Source organism: Helianthus annuus, chromosome 16, assembly GCF_002127325.2.
Source record: "Helianthus annuus cultivar XRQ/B chromosome 16, HanXRQr2.0-SUNRISE, whole genome shotgun sequence".
Classification (NCBI taxonomy): Eukaryota; Viridiplantae; Streptophyta; class Magnoliopsida; order Asterales; family Asteraceae; genus Helianthus; species Helianthus annuus.
This window is the reverse complement of record NC_035448.2, coordinates 149674907-149695278: the sequence shown is the minus strand read 5'-3', so window position 1 is coordinate 149695278 and position 20372 is coordinate 149674907. Positions and strand designations below refer to the sequence as shown.

The 20372-nt window shown below is 40.9% G+C and overlaps 1 protein-coding gene across 1 annotated transcript; it reads right to left on the bottom strand.

The window, feature by feature from the left end:
- Nucleotides 1-612: 612 nt before the first annotated feature.
- LOC110917886 (calmodulin-binding receptor kinase CaMRLK) lies at nucleotides 613-5283 on the bottom strand. Its single transcript, XM_022162333.2, has 2 exons — nucleotides 3696-5283; nucleotides 613-1380 (listed from the first exon to the last, which is right to left on the bottom strand). Exons 1-2 carry the CDS (start codon nucleotides 5134-5136, stop codon nucleotides 761-763), a joined length of 2061 nt encoding a protein of 686 aa, XP_022018025.1. The 5' UTR covers nucleotides 5137-5283; the 3' UTR covers nucleotides 613-760.
- Between the last annotated feature and the right edge of the window lie 15089 nt (nucleotides 5284-20372).

Here is a 20372-nt window from a genome sequence, read left to right as displayed (position 1 = left end):
TTATTTTAGGTGTCTTCTCTCTATCCAATAGATGAAAGATTCAAATTTTACGTATTAGAGGTATAAGCGGTTAATAATCAGGGCGGATCTAGGCCATTTTTGTGGGTTCCAAGGAACCCATTCGGTTTAGAAAAAAATGGAAAAATTAGTAAGAACCTCGTATGATTTGAAAAAAAAATGGTTAGAATCTACTAAAATAAACCCAATAAAAAAAGTTTTTAGATCCGCCACTGTTAATAACAGTTCTTTAGAATGAGAAGTCATTTTAACAAAAATAATATGTTACATAATATTTCTTTTTAAACTTTTAACAGTTTCTTAGCCTAGCCCTAGAGGTATTTTCCCATCTCATGAGGCATAAGGTTCAAGTAAAATAATTTTTTTAAGATGTACAATTATTAAAAAATGTCACGTGACTTTCCCTATTGAATCTCTATACTGCATCAGCCACTTGTACTCTATGCATATGTCATAGTACAATTACCCGAAACACAAGTTAAGACTTTTTTGAATAGCAAAATATTTAAATATGCACCCATTTGAAAGCAACCACTCACACAGAAGTTAGCAGAACTACTGCAGTTGTTTCAGCTACTAAAACCCAAAACCCAGTAACACGTACAACTTTTTATGCACAATGTACAACCCACTGAAGCAATAATCATCTGAATTCAGCAATCATAGCCCTGTATTTTATAATTAAAAAAAAAAAAGTAAGACCATGACAAAACAAAGTTCAAAAAAATAAACAAAAAGTTGGTCAGTTTAACTCGGGCATGACGGGATGTATGTCTTTCAGCATCCCCAAAACTTGTTGCATCGTTGGTCTTTTGCCAGGTGTTTCAGCCGTGCAAAGATACCCAACTCGGAGACACTCAACCATCTCACTCACTGAGTTGTCCCCGAGTCGCAACCGTGCGTCCAACGCGTCCACCCCTCGACCTTCCCTAACCAACTTTCTAGCTCTCGCTACCGTTTCATCCGAACCGCTTTCGCCTGTCAACAACCCGATTAACACAATGCCGAAACTGTACACGTCGGAATCGGTGGTGGCTGAGTCAACTCGGTTGTGACTCAGTCCCACGTCGGCGATTCGGGGATCGAGGTAATCGGATAGGAGGATGTTGGATGGCACCAGGTGGCCGTGGACTATTGGTGTGGATTGGGCGTGGTGGAGATAGGCTAGACCGCGGGCTATTCCCACCGCGATGTTGTGACGTGTCCGCCATTCCATTTTTTCGGGTGATGATGAGTCGGCTGGGTATTCCCATGTGTCGGTGCTCCAGTCTTCCACGTCTGTTTTCCCCGTTGGAAGTTCTTGTAGCCAGCGGTGGAGATCACCATTGGCCATAAATTCGTACAACACGAGTTTTTCCTTTCCTGCATAATAGATGAAAAATAATCATTTTAGTCCAAAATTTTATTTTCAATTAACAACATTATTTACATAATTAAATACTTAAAATAAATAAATTAAAAATGGAGACCTAAATTTAAAAAAAAAATGCAATAAATACACAACAATCGTACTAAATGACCTATGAAATAATGCATGACTATTTATTAAAAGTATTTTCTTAATAAATATCCCTAACAAAATAATGCCATAAGTTGTTGAAACTCATTTAATTTATTAAATGATTTCACTCATTCTATACCGCTTCACATGTGTGGTAGGAATTCCATGACACATGTTATAAATAGCATTTTTCATGCACTATCATCCCATACCAATAACAATGCTCAAGTATTTGTATATTGTACCCAATGCTTTCTTGCTTGTACATATTGTGTCTCCGAGCGAAAAATCAAAAACATACATAAAAAGGGTGAAGATTTGGATTCAATTGACAAAAGCATTAAAGTTAAAATGTTGTTCCTCTTAAGTGCAAAAATTTGAGCTCCGTCGAAACGAATTTAATGTAATTTAATCCATTTAATATGTATATACACACACACATATGATACACACATAAAAAAGAGACATAATTATAAAAAAAAAAAAAAACAATCATTTTTTCTATATGTATATATGATACCGTACAAGCACATTATATAAAAATCACATCAATATCCACAACATGATGGCTTTTTCTTCTCCATCTATATATTTATACTAAAAATCATTACATTTTTTCTCTCATTTTCAACTAAATAACATTTTTATACCTTTAATATTAAAAAAAAAAATCATGAGACTATCTACATTTTCATGTATCTAATCCATGTTCACTTACCCTTGACATGTTTTACAAAGGATAATAGCTATTTTCTAATTCGTGTATAAATATACATATACTTTTATATATTTATTGTGGTAAGAAGCCATGTCAAACTAATAATGATGACCTATTTTGGAGTATTCATATTCAAAATTTGTTCTTTATTGCATATATTCTGACCATCTTTCCATCCCTGTGTCCTTTTTTCTGCCCATATCTTCTTCCCATTCACATGATCTATTTTGACTTTTTAAATTGAAATCCGTGGACCAATTGGTATTTTGTTTCTTAATCAAGTACTTGTATTGGACAACTAAAATCATTGAAACTTACTCATATAGCATAAAACGCCCAAGGGAAGAGGAAGCATTCATGATTCCTATAACCGGTGTCAATAACTCAACCCACATGACACTTGAATGTTCAAATATAGAAACAACATTACATCAATCGTTAAGAGTATTCACATTCCCGTTTATCCATTGTCAACGAAAATTCTAGACTGAATCAATGTTTACAGTTTCGGGAAACAACAAACCAAACCAATCAGGTTGGATTTCCCGGCCTGTTTGATAACGATTTGAATCGACTATTTTCATATTTTTGATCCTAAAAATCAAAATTAAAAAAAAAATACGTTGATAAAGATGGTTCATGGTTATTATACATATACGTAGCTACGTACTCCAAAATAAAAAGAAAGTATGAATAACCAAAGTTATTTTTTTTTTCAAAAATCCTTACTAGTTTACTCTATCTTACAAAAATCCTTAAAGAAATATGTGTCATGGTTATTATACATATACGTAGCTACATACTCCAAAATAAAAAGAAAGTATGAATAACCAAAGTTAATTTTTTTTTTCAAAAATCCTTACTAGTTTACTCTCTATCAAATGAGTTAGCCCCACATTGATAGCTTAAGTTAAATGGTCAATTAAGTTTAAGTTGTGCTAAGCGTATCACCCTCCTATTGTTTTTACTAAATATACAATACTATACTACTAAATCCGTCACATTATGTCTCTACTTTAAACTCATACAGGATGCATTCAGCATATAGAGGTGTACGTTTACCCTTGCGTTGAGTTTATACGATCCATTCCAAGTTTCAAACCATAACAAACCGTTAAGCAAGCAAACATTTTAAACGAACCGTTTGAATCTTAAACCGACCAAGCCAACCAACTTGCGTTTCAAACTGTATATACACACCCCTAGTAGTAATATTCTAGTGGGTGCTACTTTCTACACCCCCTCTATTTACTTTTTTCACCCCCCTCCTCTCACATACTTACAGGTGGGGCCTGCGTGGGACCGACAGTTTTCCTCTCACAAGGGGGGGTGTAATCAGGAAGGAGGGGGGGTGTGTATAGAATGGGCCTATTCTAGTATGTATTGTATAGGTCAATGAGTGTAATCAGTAAATAATGCAGTGTAAAAAGTAAACATGAAAAGAAGTAACTAACCAACCTGCAATGCAGTAACCAGATATAGGAAGCAAATTTGGATGCTTGAGCTTCGAAAGCTCTTCAAACATACAAACAGCCTCATCATGACTCATCCCTCTAGCACTCTCCAACACCTTCACTGCCACGTGGATATCACCTGGCAGTACAGCTCGGTAAACGGGCCCACACCTCCCTTCTGCCAGCAAGGACTCTTTCCCAAACTCTGACGTGGCACCCATCAAATCCTTAAAAGTAAAACTCATCAACGGCTTTTCAAACATCACCACCGCAGCTGACGACGGTTCACGAACATCCACCACCCATGATGACCCGGACTCCGTTTCAAACGAAAACGGGCCGGATCTTTCAACCCTAAACGGTTGAGTTTGGTTAACCGGTTTAGATATAGCCCATTTGTTTCTTTTTGCCATCTTCCTTTTCCTACATATGCAACATATGGATACCAACATGGCTGATAATATTAATACTGATGCAGAAGATATGATTATGATGATGAAAACCCTCTTTTTTGATATGGGTTTGTGATCTTTTTTATCTTTGTTTGTGGGTGTGGGATCTTTAGGGTTACTATGAGTGTTAGCTGAAACAATTTGGTGTGGTTTGATATGTGGTTTCTTGGTATGATGGTTTGAAAAGTTTGAAACTTTGAATAACATTCCTGAGTTGGTAAATGAAGAGTTACCAAATCTTTGAAGTTTATCATATGGTAATGAGCCAGTGAAGTTGTTGAATGAGATATTCAAGAAGTTGATGGTGGAAAGTGGTGGGAAATCTTTTGGAAAAGTGCCGGTTATGTGGTTGTTTGAAATGTCTAGATACTCCAATGAGGTTAGATCCGATAAGGGTTTTGAATGACCCGAGATGTTACATGAAGAAAGATCAAGATGTTGGAGTTTTTTCAAAGAGTTTAGACCAAAAGGTAACACCTTTAAGTTGTTATGAGAGATGTCAAGAACATAAAGGTTTGAGAAGTTGGAAAGATGAGCTAAGTTAGTGAACCTGTTGGAAGAAAGATTGAGAACTTGGATTGAAGATGGGTTACCCGACCCGGATTCGGATCCGATAGTACCACCTAGCTTGTTGTGTGAGAGGTTGACTTGTGTTAAACTTGGAATGGACCAAAACCATGTGGGTATGTAGCCTTTAAGAGAGTTGTTGGAGAGGTTAATGGTATGAAGATGAGTCATGTTTTTGATGAAGTTCCATGAGGGAGTACCTATGAGGTTTCTTGAAGACAGGTTGATGTTTGAGATTGATGAGTTTGAGCAGTGGACCCATGAAGAGTTGAAGTTGGAGACTGAAGCAAAGGCCTTTATGATGAGAAGATGATCTGTGTTGTTGCAGTTTCTTGATTCTGATAAGGTGAAGAGTAGTGTTGTGGTAAGTAGAAGAGCTTTGATGAAGCAAGGAACAAGATTCATTTTTAGTGGATTTTGTAGCATTAGATGCTAAAAGTTGCTCTTCTTGTTGGTTTCATGGAGTTCACACAAGTCTTTTGAAGCAATCTTGTGTGTGGAAGAGGTGTACAAGTGAGTTTAAAGAGGTTAGATATGGTATAGAGAGAGAGAGAGAGAGAAAGAGAGAGAGAGAGAGAATGGAATAGGAGGGAAGTGGAGTTGAAATGGTGGGAGTTGGAGAAGGTAACGTGGAGTTGTGAAAAAGAAAATAAAAATAAATAAATAAATAATAAACTTTTGTTGGTGTCCTTTTTAACGAATGTTGACTGGCGGTGTCCTTTGCTAGATATTTTGTTGCAAGTTTAGTCCTTTACAGCCAACTCTGTTAATTGTTGGGTGTAAAGGACTAAACTTGCAACAAAATACCTAGGTAAAGGACTAAACTTGTAACAAAATACCTAGTAAAGGACACCGCCTGTCAACAATTAACAGTGTTTTTTAACTGGGTTGGGTGTAAAGGACTAAACTTGCAACAAAATACCTAGTAAAGGACACCGCCTATCAATATTCATTAAAAAGAACACCACCTGAAAAGTGGTATAAAGATAAATGAAAAAACTCTAATTTTTCCTAAATTAAAACTCAAGTTTAACGTGCCTTGATTTTGTCTCTCAAAGTACTTCACACGTCTATGTCATATTTAGAGCTCACAATATAGATGGGTAGGGCGACCCTAAGGTAGCGTTCGTTTCATGGAATGGAATGGAATGGAATTAGGAAGTTTTTCTTTGTAAAATTGATCTTGGTTGGGGGAGGGAGGAATTTGAAATCCCATGAATTTCTTTAATCAATGAAATTTGTGACTATTTCAACATTCCATTCCATTCCTTCATTTGAGTGAAGGATTTCTAAGGAATGTTGAAATAGTCACAAATTTCATTGATTAAAGAAATTCATGGGATTTCAAATTCCTCCCTCCCCCAACCAAGATCAATTTTACAAAGAAAAACTTCCTAATTCCATTCCATTCCATTCCATGAAACGAACGCTACCTAATAGTTTTTAGTCTGACTTGTTAAACTTACGTGTTACTTTATTGAGTTAGGTTTGTGTCATTCGAGTAGGTAGGAAAGATTTAAATTTGAAGTTAGATGTAAATTTACAACCTTATTTTCATCTCAACTGGTGATTGTAAACTAGATGCGGCAATTATCGACACAACCAGAAAAACGACACAAACACGATACGAAAAAACAGGTTTTGAGTCGACTAACATGACTCGCTTAAATAACGGGTCGGGTTCAAATGGACCCATTTTGAAAACTAGCCGAGTTCGGGTTGATCCATTAACCCTTTTATGTATCGAGAAAAAAAAAACACTTTTATAGTTTTATTTTTATTTTGGGTTAATTACACTTTTCGTCATTTATGTTTGTACCAGATTGCAACGGATAGCCTTTAACTTCAATAATTATAGTTACAATTCTTTATTTGCAAAATTCATTACACTGTACGTCCTTTAGAACTAACCTGGTTAATTTTTTTTGTTAAGTTTATTCACTTATGGGTATTATGGTCAATTCATGCTTTTATTTAAATGTTTAATAGGGGAGGGTTATCTTGAGAACGCTAAATGTTGTGAGAACCGTGAGAAAGAATGAAAAAACCAATCAAAACCAATTTTTGTAATGTAAGCCTCATTGTAATTAAAGGACAACATCAAAAAAAAAAAAAATTTACAACATCAAATAATTCATTTTTCCTCTCAAAATCACTCTTATTATATTTTTACACGTGTGTAAATATAACAAATTTACATATGTGTAAATGGAAAACTTACACATGTGTACGTTTTCTTTACATATTACGTAATTTAAACGTGTAAATGAAATTTCTAACATTACATTCGAATAATAATGATAGTGTAAAAAAATTTTGAATTTGAATTGTTTTTTTACCAAGTTTTCGCGGTTTTTCATTTGTTCTCACGATTCTCACAATATTTAGTGTTCTCATTTAAACCTTCCCTATGTTTAATAAATAAAACAAAAAAAATGCATATAATAGATATCATATTCCTCAATTTCCTAACCCTGAAACCCTAACCACCACATCTTTACACAACCTTATCTGCCGCCACCACCACCTCATCATGTCGCCCAACCTCTGCAACTCCCCCCCCCCCTCTCTCTCTCTCTCTATCTATACCTTTCCTCCACCACATATGTTTTGGCTTCAGAATGAGGTGGTGGTGGTGGCAAGATGTGTGACAGTTGTGCCATTACGATCATCATACAGTTACGAATCCAATGAAATCTTGCATTTCATTCCCGGGATTTGTACAATTACATGGGACAAGTACACATCAAATTTCGTATGATTCCGAACTCTCGAGAAGCTTTTCTGGAAGTTATACGCAAACGGTTACGTAAACGTAATCAGTTTAACGTGACATACACTCCGGAATAGTAACATAAGCTTAACATATCTTAAATAACCTTTACATAACTTAGAAATAAGTGTTGAAGAGTTTGGTATGGCAAAAACAAATTTATTCGATCACAGGGACTATTTGCGACAAACTGCAAAAGTCTGCCAATTCGTATAGCAACGAAAACTCCGGAACAAGATTATAAGCTAAACATACCCTAAATACCCTTAACATAGCTTAGAAATAAGCTTTGAGGGGTTCGGTGTGAGAAAATATGCTTATTTGATCAACAGGGACTAAAAGCGTCAAAAACTGCGAAAGTTTGCATAAACGTGCATATCTCGCGTTCTGACCATATCCGGACATCCAAAAATTTTTGTAATCACTAAAATATTTTATTTTAGTGATAGGAATGCAAAAATACCTTTTGTTTCGCAATTTGGATCGTTTTCGCGTCCGTTCGAGTTTCGTCGTAATTAACTGAACAACGCGAGCGTAAGACCAAACGAACCGACATCCGTGATATTTCCAAGCATATTTCAAGTCCCTATACTTTAACATCCTTGTAGAGTCTTGAAAATGGGTTAACGGGGGTTAAACGCGTCGAAAATGCATTAAAGTGTGTGCAGGGACCATTTCTGACAATTGTTGAGCCCTCACGCTACGCGACAGCCTAAGGCTGTTGCCGTCGCGCGACGTGATGCCTACATCTGGGCAAAATTCTTGTTTCAGCTGCTGCACTTGTTTTCTAACTTAGTTTTTCAATGTAACACCCCAGTGTTTCAAAAGTCAAGGTCAAGATTGAAGTCAAAGGAAGAAAAGATTGCTAATTGCAATTTGTCTCTCCTTGCTCAATCCCTGTTTTGACTTCTTTGACGTATAGTTAGTCTAATTTATGTTTCGCGTTAGTTGTATTATCTGGAGTAATTAATTATAATCACAATAATCGATGTATATATATCGTTACGAATCGCTTTACGACTGTGAACAATAGGAAGTAACAAAGCGATAAAGTCAATTAAACGCTAATCGAACTATACTAATCAACATCGCGCTCGCAACTCGAATTACCCATTTTGGTTATTGTTATACGTGTGTGTGTGCCTTATGTGTTACTTGTGCATGTTTATTTATGTTATGTGTGGTAACCAATCAAAACGCAATCGAACTCAATCGCAATTGAATCGCAAACGCTAAATGAACACGAAATAATGGATGATTGTATGTTGTTATAGTATGATAATTAGTGGAGAAGAGATAGCGTGAGATATGAGTGGTTGGGATTAAAAGTAATTTGACTAAGAAACTCTATCACATTCGCATCGCTCGCAATCGAAATCGAAATATCAAAAATCGTCGCACGGAACACTCGAATCAGATGCCAGCTGTCACGACCCCCGACCCACCCTGGACGGAATCAGGAGCCGCGAGCAGTCCAGTGGTACCCGTGGTATCAGATTTATGCGGCAGCGGAAGTCTTTTATTACAGGATCTTTTTACCGTAAAATGCTCGTTTAATATATTATACAAAGTTTTAGGGATAAATTCCCATAATTTACAATACGTTGATTCCACACAGAAATCATTATTTGCCAAAACATGTTTTATTTATTTATTCACAATGAGCCACTTTTCTGAGCTTGTAGTGCTTTACTGCACTTTTCCTGGATCACACAGATCACCTGAAACATGTTTGAAAAAGGTTTTATCAGCGGGGAAATACTGAGTGAATCAGTCTATTTTTCTAAAACGACCCGTTAGTTATAAATTACAGTATTAAGGGGAATTACAATGTTTCTGACATCAAACCAACTACCCACAGTACTTGTCACTCGACCATCCATTGGCTAGCCCATTTGTCCAATGGTGTCTGTGACTGTGGTCAGATCACCCCTTGGCCACCCGTTTGTCCAAGTGTGACGGGAAATAAGTAATGTATACAAAACCCCACATACCGGCTGTAATATGGTGATTACATAGACTTAATCCCTGTAATTATAACCTTTGAAAATAACTTGGAGTTTTTGTAAATTTACTCACAAACTGTGAGAAAACAGTTTTAAAAGGAGAATGACTCACATTGCAGATTAACGAGCAAGATATAAGCCTACTGATTAGCCTTGATTAAACCTAATTTAACACAATGCACACACATGCAGGTTAGTAACTAATACAGCAGTTACGTCAATTCACGAGATTACACCCTCACAACGATTAATCAGTGCAATACTCGATAATTCAGTCGGATTCACAACGAATAACAGAGCATAGTCCGAATTCGAACAGCACTCTAATATTCAAGTCGAAATCACGACAAATAATCAAAGTACAGGCTCAATTCGAGCAGCACCCGGACTATCGTTGGATAGTTATAATCGATCGGACGTTGAATCGTAATAGCGATCGAGTTATTACCCTGATTGCGGCAGCACCTCGTGATCGTGTGTGTGTAATTGTGGTATAACAGTTCTAAATCGACGTACACAGAGAGTTTGTGTGTCGTTTTAAGTTCAACAGTTAAGTGCCAATGTCGGCTATTTATAGCCAGAAATTCGACTCGCTTACGGACCGTATGCCTTAACCCTTACGGTCCGTAAGGCTGACTGGTATGCTTACGGTCCGTAAGGACCAACCCTTACGGTCCGTAAAGGGTTCAGCCTATTTCCTAGCCTAGCTGAGTTCGGTTATAGCCTTGGTGAATCAACATTTTCAACAAATAAGAACTGTGCAACGTTTTAATAAAGACAATTATCAATTAGGGTTTGCCCCCCTCGAGTTTTAGGGGCCCTGATCCTGATTCCGATTGTTCCGGAAATTTCAGGGTTTACGCCAAATTACTTGGGTGTCTTAATTAGGGTTTTCTTATTGGATAATTATTATTCTTATTACGAGTTTTATTGACGGTTGTTACACCAGCCGACCGGATTGTCATCCGACCGGGCTGCCATCCGGTCGAGGCGCCATCCGACCGGGCTGCCACCCGGGCGGGGTACCATCCGACCGACCAACCCTTTCCACTTTGGGAATCCTATAAATACCCCATGCCACTCTCATCCTTTCCATTTTTGGAAACTCTCTGACCGAACAGCTCGTGCTCCTCACCTTTTCCTCGATTTCTCTCGATTCCGGTAAGATCTCGTCCTAAATCTTGTACTTCCTTGATCTACACGCACTCCTACACCTTTCTATCTTTTGAATCTTAATTCTTAACCGTGAAATCACTAGATTTGAGGTGTTCTAGGATGACGTCATCATGGTGTTCTTATGAACTTCATGTTTTGGCTTTAATCCACCAAGAACAACTTGGATCTAACCGATTTCCACACAAATAAACAAAGATCTTGCATAGATCTAGACGGATTCATGGTGAAAAGAGATTGAAAGACGGTTTCTAACTTTCTTTCAACTCTTTTACACTCAATGCACTCAAAACCGATAGAATCGGATCTTGTTCTAGTCTTCTACTCATTCTTAGTGATGTACTAGTTCGAGATCTGGATTCTACTCACGAGACCACCGATTTTGGGTTAACTAAGAACAACCGTCTTGAACCGGTTAACTGGTCGAACTAGGGTGATTCCTGTTTGATCGGACCACTTGGGACAAGACGTGGATTCTGTTGACTAACACGTTATCAAAACGTCTCGATAAAAATGACAAACAATCAAACGGCCAAATGAAAGACGAACGGAACGACCAGGACGGAGAGCTATCCGACCGGACTACTGTCCAAACGGACAGCCATCCGAGCGACTGGCCATCCGAACGGCTTACACGTTGGGTCCCACACTTAACCAACTTTATCTGAAGTTTGGTATTGAACGAATTGCTATCCGATCGGACCACCATCCGACCGGGTTGCCCTTCGGATCATGAGATACTTGGACTTTAACACTTAATCGATTTTTCAAACATGTTCAATACACTAAGGATGCCACCCGACCGGACTGTTGTCCGATCGAGTGACAACCTGCTATGAACTTGTTCTCACTGAAGTGTCAACCTATCGGACGACCATCCGATCGACCGACCTGAAAGGTAGAGATACTTCAATGTTTTCAAAATGCTACACCAAAAACTTCAAAAGCCAAACCATCAAACACAAACACATCCTTCTCAAAACAATCCACTCGAATAGTCATCCGACCGGACTACCGTCCGACCGGACCACTATCCGAACGAATTGCCATCCGTACGACCGGCTGTCCGATCGGATTACCATCCGATCGAACTGTTGTCCGACTCACTTGTACTTTGCATCGTTTTACGCGACACTTATCGTTATGCTATCAATCTAATCAGGCTAACCCTACTCTCAAGCCCCCCCTTCAATCCATCAACCGCTGTGAGTATACTCAATCCCTTTTTGCTTTATGCACTTTTGGGTGTTACATATGTTACTTATACGAAATCACCTCGAACACACTACGCAATACTTTTAACGCTAACCGCTACTACATGTATTACGTGACTTAATGAATGCTTGTTTGTTATGTTTACACATGGAATGTTGTCTACCTGCCTTAGCAACGATAGTACTATAGTTTGGACTCAGCACCCGTTCACACGGGGGTTGTTAAGGACAATTACTTGCATGGATTACAGTGGTGATCATGTATTGCGAACTGCCTTGGGCAGTCAACCCGCAGTCATGGGTATCGATAGGTTCATGTCGATAACTAACATGCTTCATTTTCCTCTGTGTACGTGCTGGTTATGCGTAAACTATTTCGAACTTTATATGTTATTATCAAACTTGTATACTCGCCTTTACACTATGTGTATTGACTTTATTTTAACGTATGTGACAGGTGCTTAGGATGCTTAGCTGCTAGGAAAGCGAGGCTAGAATAAGGTCCTAGAGGCCAACAAATAGTTGTCTGTACAAATGAAATCTGAGTTGTCAGAACAAAACTATTTGCCTAGATTTTGTCTGTAATAATTGTACTATCTTTTATGACATGGTATAGGACATGTTGTTTTAAGTAATTGATAAATATAATTGTTATAGAAACTTCTGGACAATCTGTTTCGCTCAGTGCCACGCCCCGATGTTTCCGCCATCGGTTAGGGTGTGACAGATTGGTATCAGAGTCATAACTATAGGGAATTAGGCAAGACTCGACCTAGTCCGGGTCGATGTCTTAGAGACCTAGTCTATAGTTAGGACCCAACAGACTGACTCATGCATCTCCAGTAGGGATTATGTATGAGCTTACGTGCTATCTCTCGTTATTCTCGCCTACGCTACACTACCACTGCACTCGAAATTTCAATTTTGGATAGGCGATTAAGTCGAGATTAGGTGTGAAAACCGCAAACTCTCGATTAAATTGCTTGTTTGATCTGTATTTATCTATAAAAATGCGAGAATTCGCGTTGAACCAGGAGTGAAATCCATACTTTAGCGCAAATTTTCGTCGCTATTTTATTAAAATAAGAGAGGAGTTGTCAAGCCAGGGGTAAAACCCTAACCTTGACGACTTGTTCATGGTTTTACAAAAACTCGCACCAAAGTCTCGACGGACTCCAACGACCTGAACTCACGGTATGACTAGAGGGATGTGTGCCGGATGCCCAAGAATCGAGGCAGGGGCCCAATCCTGAAAGTCAAAATGTGTACGACAAGTCCTTGAGAATAGTCGAATCGCTTTGGGTAGTCAATGTCTAATAGCCGCAGACAATCTATTTCTCGATTTTTATATGTTTCGATTCTGAGCCCGCAACTGATGACTCGTTGATTTTATGTGTTTATATGTATTTATCTGTTTATGTGTTTAAATTTTGGAGACTTATTCAATTTTTGCTTTCGCAACGATCAACACACACGACTCGCACTGCAATTCTACCTCAAAACGCTGACAAATAGCTAAATCATAGACGACCTCATGCTATGTTATACGCTTGTACTATACTACTCGCCATACTAATCGCTATGCCAAACGCGATCGCTATAATCGAACGCTCGCGGATTTTGAATGATAGGTTTCTGTATTCTGACTGCCTCTGTGATTACATGCGTATGTGCTTCTGTAATTCTGTGCCCTACGTGCTTATGTGCTTTTGTGATTCTGTGCCCTACGTGTTTATGTGATTCTCTGAATTTGTGACTTTGTGCCTATGTGATTACGTAATTATACGTGTTACTGAGCTTTAGTAAGTGTCAAACATGTGAGGTGAGATTCGATTGTGATGTGTCTGAGACCTATGACGATGTCTGTTGCAGACAATGTCAACCGGACCATCATCAGGACCCCGACACCCACGACTTACTCGCCAAGAACAACGGGACAAATGCCTTTCTACCATCCTCGCTAAACAAGTGGCCAAGGTCGTGCCCCAGATCGTGAGTGAAATTTACGAGAACGTTAGCAAATCGTCTGAGGAGTCTATAACCGAAGCTCCTAAAGTTGCTACCAAGACTGCTTTCAGCTTCAAGCAGTTCAAGGCTTGCGGTCCAAAGGAATTCACTAGAGAAGATGGCCCAACGGCTATGTTTCAATGGTTCGATTCCATCGAAGTCACTCTGCGCCAAAGCGGCTGTCCTGAAAATCTCCGTACCCTAAACGCAACCGGCGTCTTCCAGTCCCGCGCACTAGACTAGTGGATGGCCGAGTGAAAAAAACGCGGGAATGATGCAGCTTATGAGCTGACCTGGGAAGAGTTGAAAGCCATGATGATGGACGAATTCTGCCCTCCCCATGAACGCCAAAAGCTGGAGGACGAGTTTTGGAACATTAAGCAGAAGGATGGAGACAACGCTGCCCTGACTGCTCGCTTTAAGCAGCTCAGCATCATCTGTCCCAATCAAGTGAAGACGTCCGATATGGCAATCAAGAAGTACATCCGAGCTCTACCCGACTGTGTTGCTGATTTTGTTCATGCCGCAAAGACAGCAACGATCGAAGAAACTTATCTGCTTGCCGCTGAAATTAACGACAAGCGGGTAAAAGCTGGTTTTTGGGATAAAGCTTCCAAGTCTCTGCATCAAGCTACCACCGCACCATCCGCCGAAATTGCCACTGCTCAACCGTCAAAGTCCTCACGCCGCAGGAAGAAGAACAACAACAACAGCTCCAGCAACAAGAACTGTGATGTCACCACCACTGCTGCTCCACTCCAAGCCGTACCGGCTCAGCAGCAGTCTCACCACCGTTCAGCACTAGTCACTTATGCACCACCTGCAAAGCGTGCATACACAGGCCCCCACCCTGCTTGTCCAACATGTTCCTATCATCATCCGGTGGGTCTTGCCTGTCGTTTGTGTGCCCACTGCAACATGTACGGCCACTTCACTGCCAACTACCATACTGGTCCCCGCAACACCGCAACTCCTGCCACTGCTCATCAAGCTCTGCTCCCAGCCCCGCAAGGCCATCAAGCGGCTCCGGCACCCGCGATCAACGCCCGAGTCTGCTTCGCATGTGGTGATCCCAACCACTTTACGAACATGTGCCCGAACAGGGTGGTGAAACAAGAGCCCAAGCAGCAGCAGCAACAGCCTCAGCAGCAGCAACAAGCTGCACGCGCCAGAACGTTCAACATCAATGCGCGCCAAGCCCAGGCTGACAACAACGTGGTCAATGGTACGTTCCTCGTGAATGGTATTTATGCTTCGTGTTTGTTTGATACTGGAGCCGATAATTGCTTTGTGTTGTTTGAATTCGAGAAGCTCCTTAGTCGTAAGCTCTCCCATCTCCCCTCGACATTCGATGTTGAACTCGCCACCGGAAGGACTGTCGCCGTTAATTCTGTTCTCCGTGATTGTACTCTTGAGCTCAACAATCACATTTTCCCAATCGACCATATTCCGATGCAACTCGGAAGTTTCGACGTCATAGTAGGCATGGACTTTCCACGCGAAAACCATGCTGAAGTTGCGTTCTTCGATAAGATGATTCGATTCTCGCTCGCGAATGGTGATTTATTGTGTGTCTATGGCGAAACTGCTTCGAAAGGTCTCAAACTTATGTCATGTGTCCAAGCTAGTAAGTATCTCCGCAAGGAATACAGAGCTTTCTTGGCTAACATTTTAGTAGCAGAGAAGGAAAAGAAAAGGAAGACAGAAGTGAAAGACGTTCCTGTGGTCCGTGAATTTCCTCAGGTATTCCCTGACGATCTTCCTGGACTACCGCCAAGTCGTGATATCAACTTCCGTATCGACCTCATTCCTGGAGCCAACCCCGTTGCCAAAGCTCTTTACCGACTCGCGCCGTCCGAAATGCGTGAACTCTCGAATCAGCTTCAGGAATTACTTGAGAAAGGCTTCATTCGCCCGAGCACCTCTCCTTGGGGCGCGCCAGTCCTTTTCGTCAAAAAGAAGGATGGGTCGTTCAGGATGTGCATCGACTACCGGGAATTGAATAAGCTAACCATCAAGAACCGCTATCCTCTGCCCCGCATTGACGATTTGTTTGATCAGCTACAAGGTGCTACATGTCTCTCGAAGATGGATCTACGCTCAGGCTATCACCAGCTACGCATTCAAGGGGAGGATATACCCAAGACCGCTTTTCGCACTCGTTACGGCTACTATGAGTTCGTCGTTATGCCTTTTGGGTTAACCAACGTACCCGCGGTTTTCATGGATCTGATGAATCGCGTGTGTAAACACTATCTTGACCGTTTCGTCATCGTGTTCATCGACAATGTCTTGATCTACTCCAAGTCGAAAGCCAAACACGCGCAACATCTACGTTTGGTTCTCGAACTACTCCAGGGGAATCAACTCTATACCAAGTTCTCCAAGTGTGAATTCTGGCTAGAGGAGGTTCAATTTCTGGGTCACATTGTAAATAGTCAAGGTATTCATGTCGATCCCGCGAAGATTGAAGCAGTTAAGAGTTGGGTTACGCCTAAGAACCCGTCTGAAGTCCGCTCTTTTCTCGGACTAGCGGGCTATTATCAACGATTTATCGAAGGATTCTCAAAGATCGTTGTGCCGCTTACCGCTCTCACGCATAAAGACAAGCCTTTTGTTTGGGGAACCGAACAAGAGTCTACTTTCCAAACTCTCAAGCACATGCTTTGCAATGCTCCTGTTCTCACGTTGCTCGACGGAAACAACGACTTCATTGTCTATTTTGATGCTTCCAACCTTGGTCTTGGTTGTGTTCTCATGCAACGGGACAAGGTTATAGCTTACGCGTCTCGACAGCTCAAAATCCACGAGAAGAACTATACAACCCATGATCTCGAGCTAGGCGCGGTTGTTTTTGCGTTAAGGATTTGACGACACTACCTGTACGGTACCAAATGTACGATCTTCACCGATCATAGGGGCCTACAACACATCTTTGATCTGAAAGAACTCAATATGCGTCAACGCCGATGGGTAGAACTTCTCAACGATTACGACTGTGAGATTTGTTATCACCCAGGCAAGGCAAATGTCGTTGCCGACGCTCTCAGCAGACGGAGTTATTTGCTCAGCATTCGAAATACCCAAGCCCGATACGATCTCGAAACCCTCATCCGCGAAGCCCAGCATGCCTGTTTTAACGAACGCACTTTGAAGAAGGAACGAATCTATCACGATGGAGCCCAGCTTGTGAGTAAATCAAATGGGATATTCCACTTCCTGGACCAAATTTGGATCCCTAAACGGACCGATTTGCGACAGATTTGGATGGATGAAGCCCACAAATCCCGGTATTCTATTCATCCCGGTGCCGATAAAATGTAACAGGATCTTCGCTACAAGTACTGGTGGCTGGGTATGAAAAGGGATATTGCTCTTTACGTTGGGAAGTGCCTGACTTGTGCAGGGTCAAGGCGGAACATCAAAGGCCCTCTGGCTTACTCGAGCAACCCCCAATCCCCATGTGGAAGTGGGAGAGTATAGCTATGGACTTCATAACAAAGCTTCCGCACACGTCATCAGGTCACGACAACATTTGGGTTGTTGTTGACTGTTTGACCAAATCTGCCCACTTCCTGCCAGTACGAGAAGACTACAAGGTAGAACGATTAGCCCGAATCTACATCGATGAGATCATTTTTAATCATGGGACGCCTCGCGACATCATCTCTGATCGTGATGCTTGGTTTACCTCGCGACTGTGGGAAACGTTTCAAGCGGCTCTTGGTACTATGCTTAATCTGAGTACCACATTCCACCCTCAAACCGAGGGTCAGACTGAGAGAACGATCCGTACTCTTGAAGACATGCTCCGTTCGTGTGTCATAGATTTCGGTGGTAATTGGGATAAATACCTGCCGTTAGTCGAATTCTCGTATAACAACAGTTATCATTCCAACATTCAAATGGCACCATTCGAGGCTTTATATGGAAGAAGATGTCAATCGCCTATTGTATGGCACGAGATCGGTCGCTCGCAATTAACCGGTCCTGAGCTATTGCAAGAAACGACTGACAAAGTCCTCCAGATTCGAGACAACTTGTTGAAAGCTCGAAGTCGACAGAAAAGTTACGCCGATAGACGATGCAAGCCCCTTGAATTTGACATTGGCAACTACGTACTCCTAAAGGTATCACCTTGGAAGGGTGTGGTCAGATTCGGCAAGAAAGGGAAACTAGCGCCTCGATATGTTGCACCTTTCAAGATTCTGGAAAGGATCGGAAAAGTCGCCTATAGACTCGAACTACCGGAGGAACTTATTAATGTCCACCCGACTTTCCACGTGTCAAACCTCCGAAAATGCCTAGCTAAGCATGATTTAATTGTACCCCTCGATGACCTCCAAATAAACGAAACACTACACTTCGTGGAGAAGCCCGTCGAAATCATGGATCGCCAAACCAAGCAGCTCAGACGCTCGCGCATTCCTATTGTGAAAGTCCGATGGGAAGGCAAATGAGGCGCAGAGTTCACTTGGGAACTCGAAAGCGACATGAGGGCAAAGTACCCGCAGTTGTTTGTTACGGCTTCGGCCTAATTTCGGGACGAAATTCCCTCAACTAGGGGAGGCTGTAACACCCCAGTGTTTCAAAAGTCAAAGTCAAAGTCAAGATTGAAGTCAAAGGAAGAAAAGATTGCTAATTGCAATCTGTCTCTCCTTGCTCAATCCCTGTTTTGACTTCTTTGACGTATAGTTAGTCTAATTTATGTTTCGCGTTAGTTGTATTATGTGGAGTAATTAATTATAATCGCAGTAATCGATGTATATTTATCGTTACGAATCGCTTTACGACTGTGAACAATAGAAAGTAACAATACGATAAAGTCAATTAAACGCTAATCGAACTAAACAAATCAACATCGCGCTCGCAACTTGAATTACGCATTTTGGTTATTGTTATATGTGTGTGTGCCTTATGTGTTACTTGTGCATGTTTATTTATGATATGTGTGGTAACCAATCAAAACGCAATCGAACTCAATCGCAATCGAATCGCAAACGCTAAACGAACACGAAATAATGGATGATTGTAAGTTGTTATAGTATGACAATTAGTGAAGAAGAGATAGCGCGAGATATTTGTGGTTGGGATTAAAAGTAATTTGACTAAGAAACTCTATCGCATTCGCATCGCTCGCAATCGAAATCGAAATATCAAAAATCATCGCACCGAACACTCGAATCAGATGCCAACCGACCGGATTATCATCCGACCGGGCTGCCATCCGGTCGAGGTGCCATCCGACCGGGCTGCCACCCGGCGGGGTACCATCCGACCGACCAACCCTTTCCACTTTAGGAATCCGATAAATACCCCATGTCACTCTCATCCTTTCCATTTTTGGAAACTCTCTGACCGAACAGCTCGTGCTCCTCACGTTTTCCTCGATTTCTCTCGATTCCGGTAAGATCTCGTCCAAAATCTTGTACTTCCTTGATCTACACGCACTCCTACACCTTTCTATCTTTTGAATCTTAATTCTTAACCGTGAAATCACAAGATTTGAGGTGTTCTAGGATGACGTCATCATGGTGTTCTTATGAACTTCATGTTTTGGCTTTAATCCACCAAGAACAACTTGGATCTAACCGATTTCCACACAAATAAACAAAGATCTTGCATAGATCTAGACATTGAAAGATGGTTTCTAACTTTCTTTCAACTCTTTTACACTAAATGCACTCAAAACCGATAGAATCGGATCTTGTTCTAGTCTTCTACTCATTCTTAGTGATGTGCTAGTTCGAGATCTGGATTCTACTCACGAGACCACCGATTTGGGGTTAACCAAGAACAACCGTCTTGAACCGGTTAACTGGTCGAACTAGGGTGATTCCTGTTTGATCGGACCACTTGGGACAAGACGTGGATTCTGTTGACTAACACGTTATTAAAACATCTCGATAAAAACGACAAACAATCAAAAGGCCAAGTGAAAGACGAACGGAACGACCAGGACGGAGAGATATCCGACCGGACTACTGTCCGAACTGACAGCCATCCGAGCGACTGGCCATCCGAACGGCTTACACCTTGGGTCCCACACTTAACCAACTTTATCTGAAGTTTTAGTATTGAACGAATTGCTATCCGATCGGACCACCATCCGACCGGATTGCCCTTCGGATCATGAGATTCTTGGACTTTAACACTTAATCGATTTTTCAAACATGTTCAATGCACTAAGGATGCCACCCGACCGGATTGCTGTCTGATCGAGTGACAACCTGTTGTGAACTTGTTCTCACTGAAGTGTCAACTTATCGGACGACCGTCCGATCGACCGACCTGAAAGGTAGAGATATTCAATGTTTTCAAAATGCTACAACAAAAACTTCAAAAGCCAAACCATCATACACAAACACATCCTTCTCAAAGGAAGAAACAATCCACTCGAACAGTCATCCGACCGGACTACCGTCCGACCGGACCACTGTCCGAACGAATTGCTATCCGTACGACCGGCTGTCTGATCGGATTACCATC